The following is a 3,170-nucleotide window of genomic DNA, read 5'->3' on the forward strand; positions in this document are numbered from 1 at the left end:
ATTAATTAATTAAAGAACGTATATACACGATTAACCACACGACTCCACAAATATACACGATTGCCACACACGATCTTGGCAGGCTGTCACCCATCAAGGCATCAAGCACGCATTGCACCTGCATCAAAACGTCGCTGTCAGTCGCCACCGGTGACGCGCGCGGCGAGATATACAATCCATGGCCCTCCACACACCTGACCCACCGACGACGACAACAGAGATACACGGCAAGAGGTTGCCGGTCTCATTTGGCCTGTATTATTCGAGACAAGATAACCTTCTGACCCTCGATCAGAAACTAAACCCAATCATGGAAAGCCGGGCGATTTAACTCGAATCGAGCAACGGAAGATTCCAGAGTCCCCACCAAGCTGCGCGGCCGGACCACCGACTACCTGCGGCCTTTCTCTCTCCTCCGGCCCCCTTCTGGCTACGGGTAAAGCTGGTGGCGGGTGGCGGTACCGGCATATTCTTTTTTAACATAGTATAGACGCAGAGACCTTCAAGAAACCGAGTGAGTATATCTGATAACATGCAGTGGTTGTCATGTCGCCCCAACCATTTTCGTCCCGTTATCTACACACAGCTCGTCCCACATGTGTCCCACGAGAAATTAATTAAGACTTTCTGTAGTGTAGTAACTCGTGAATCTTTTCGGCCTGTGGATGTATTTATAAAAATGACTAGGAAAGTGTTCATCCTTAATTATTATTTTCCCAAAAAATTCTTATTTATTAATAATACTCCCTATAAGTAACAAAAATAACAAGCAGGTCCCTGGACCCCTAGCAATAACCATGAACACTAGAATAAGTCGAATGCGCACGGATGTCATCGCCCACCTCAAAAGAGCCGACAAATCTTGTTGTAGTTGAAAGTCAAAAAGTCGTGAAACTAAGGCTTAAAACGCCAGCACACTAAAACAACAAACGTCACCCGTAAAGAAAAACATTGATTAGAACGAACGTATCTACAAACACACCAACAACCATGAGTGCCCGCCAAATCCACATGAATCCATCAGTGACAACATAGCAGATTTTAGTAGTTCTGTCAAAGACCAACAACGACTGAACCCAAGTAAATAGGCAACACAATGGGATCAGCCGCACCTTCGAGATCGATAGTGCCACCAGGGGCGGGGCGAACTGATAGCGCCGCCGATGAGAGGGGCCAAAACCTGATTGGCTCTAAATCCCTTGGAGGGGTCTCAGAAATATCATGACCGTGGTTTCTACATTGAGTTAATTCTTAATCAACTAGGATAATATATTTTTATTAATTATATGAAAAAATTACACCATGATGAATATATTTATACCTTTTTATGAACACATTTTTGGAATTGTTGATTCAATTATGAGCCAGCTGAGGGCTTTTTATAATCTTTCTTTCTTCTGAAATAGATGTTGGCCTCTTTTGTCTCCTTTACTTTTTCGTATCACACGTATTGGCCAGGGAAATGTTTCCTATTTTCGTCAAAAAAATCTGAGCGGGCAAAGACAGAGGCGTTCCCAAAAGCAATATGCCAGAAGATCAAGTAAGGAACATAACAAATGAGCAGTCTCATTAATTATATACGTCATACAGAGTAAACAAACTGATCAAGTTAACATGAATGGCATACGTACGAGACTATCCCGTGTATATTTATTAGCGGAAACGTCTATATTATACATACATATGTACCGGCCATGAACACATCTCCGAATACAACGGAGTGATGCGCATGCACATGACAAGGGAGTAGTAGGCCGGCCGGTCGGCCGGCTGGCCTTTCCTAGTGTCAGGAGGCGACGCTGCTGTTGGCGTTCTGCAGAGACTGTAGCTGCGCCTTGCCGCTGAGGCCGCGCTGCCGGATGTGTGCCCGATACTCGTCGAAGGTCATCTCCGGATACAGCGCCGGGCGTCCCGGCGCCACCAGCTCCGCCATGGGCGCCACCGGCACGTCGCTCCGCGGGTTGTAGAAGAAGGCGAGCGATAGCCGCTCCTCCGCTGCACTCACTGTCACCCGGTGCTCCACGCTCTTGTACGCCGCGTTGCTCAGCACCTGCGTACGTAAGCACACAGAGTTAAGAGTAGTACACCATTTATATATTTTCTCTATACGTTAATATAAGACGTTTTTGCAGTTCATTTCCGAGTCGTAAACAATACACTATTTACAATCAATTCGATCGAGAGGCTATTGGTGTCACACGTTGAGGGAGCTCAGGTGCGGAATAGACTTGATGGGTGATAGCTCCGGCACTGTGGCACCATCAAATGCAAAATAATCAAAGGCGTAGGCCGATTAGACACGCCTCTGGCTATAGCTACTGAGTAGGTGTCACTTGCACCTGAACCATTTTCTAATATGCCTATAGAGGAATATCACATGAAAGAAGAGAAATATGTCATTTCCACCATCAAATTGAATTTCCGCCTTGTTAGTGCCTACGCCTATCCAAGGTCCAAATCTAGCTAGAAGTAGTAGCCTTTTTACAGAAGCCAAATTGACCCCAGAAGCCAAGGAAAATAACACAAGAGAGTACTATCTTGTGTGACAGAAATAATTCCACGTCGATCTTTGAACTTTCGATGTTGTTTCATAGCATTTTTTCGTTATAGAAGCGCGTGCTCACAAAGATAGCACCTTTTCATTCTTTTTGCTATTGCACAGCGTGCTCACAAAGGTTAGCACGTAGTACGTGTACTCCCTCCGGTCTTTTTTAGTTTTTGCATATGAGTTTTGTCCGAACTACTTTGACCAAACATATCTAAAAAAGTAGTATCAACGTTTACAATGTCAAACAATATTGTTAGGTTTATTATTAAATAGTTTTGTTGTTACTATTCATCATCCAGGTGCAGAATAAGTTATTCTTCACCCGAGGTAGTCTTACGATCATTTCATAATTAAATTACGTTTCGAATTCAAATAGTTACATTCCTATTAATTCACTACGTAAAATTGGACATAATAAAGTAAAAATATAGGTCATAAGACAAGAAAATTTAAGTTTATGTGTATTTTAAACTATGTTTTTACGTTTGTAATTTTACATAACATAAAATATTTTTTACGGTGATTATATATTTTTTTACGGTCCCTTTTTGCGTCGGAGAAAAGACAAAACTTACTGAACGTAAAATTACGATGCATTGATGGTAAAATAGAGGGGGATGAA

At 42.9% G+C, this 3,170-nt stretch overlaps 1 protein-coding gene across 1 annotated transcript in view; it reads right to left on the reverse strand.

Moving 5' to 3' along the window:
• Positions 1-1,541: 1,541 nt before the first annotated feature.
• LOC119285392 (probable 2-oxoglutarate-dependent dioxygenase At5g05600) overlaps positions 1,542-3,170 on the reverse strand; it is a 5,055-nt gene continuing 3,426 nt past the window's right edge. The window contains exon 3 of the mRNA XM_037564656.1: positions 1,542-2,050. Coding sequence (XP_037420553.1) covers positions 1,787-2,050 — 264 coding nt within the window. The 3' untranslated portion in view covers positions 1,542-1,786. The remainder of the gene's footprint in view (positions 2,051-3,170) is intronic.

This window comes from Triticum dicoccoides, chromosome 4A (assembly GCF_002162155.2).
Source record: "Triticum dicoccoides isolate Atlit2015 ecotype Zavitan chromosome 4A, WEW_v2.0, whole genome shotgun sequence".
In the NCBI taxonomy this organism is placed as follows: Eukaryota; Viridiplantae; Streptophyta; class Magnoliopsida; order Poales; family Poaceae; genus Triticum; species Triticum dicoccoides.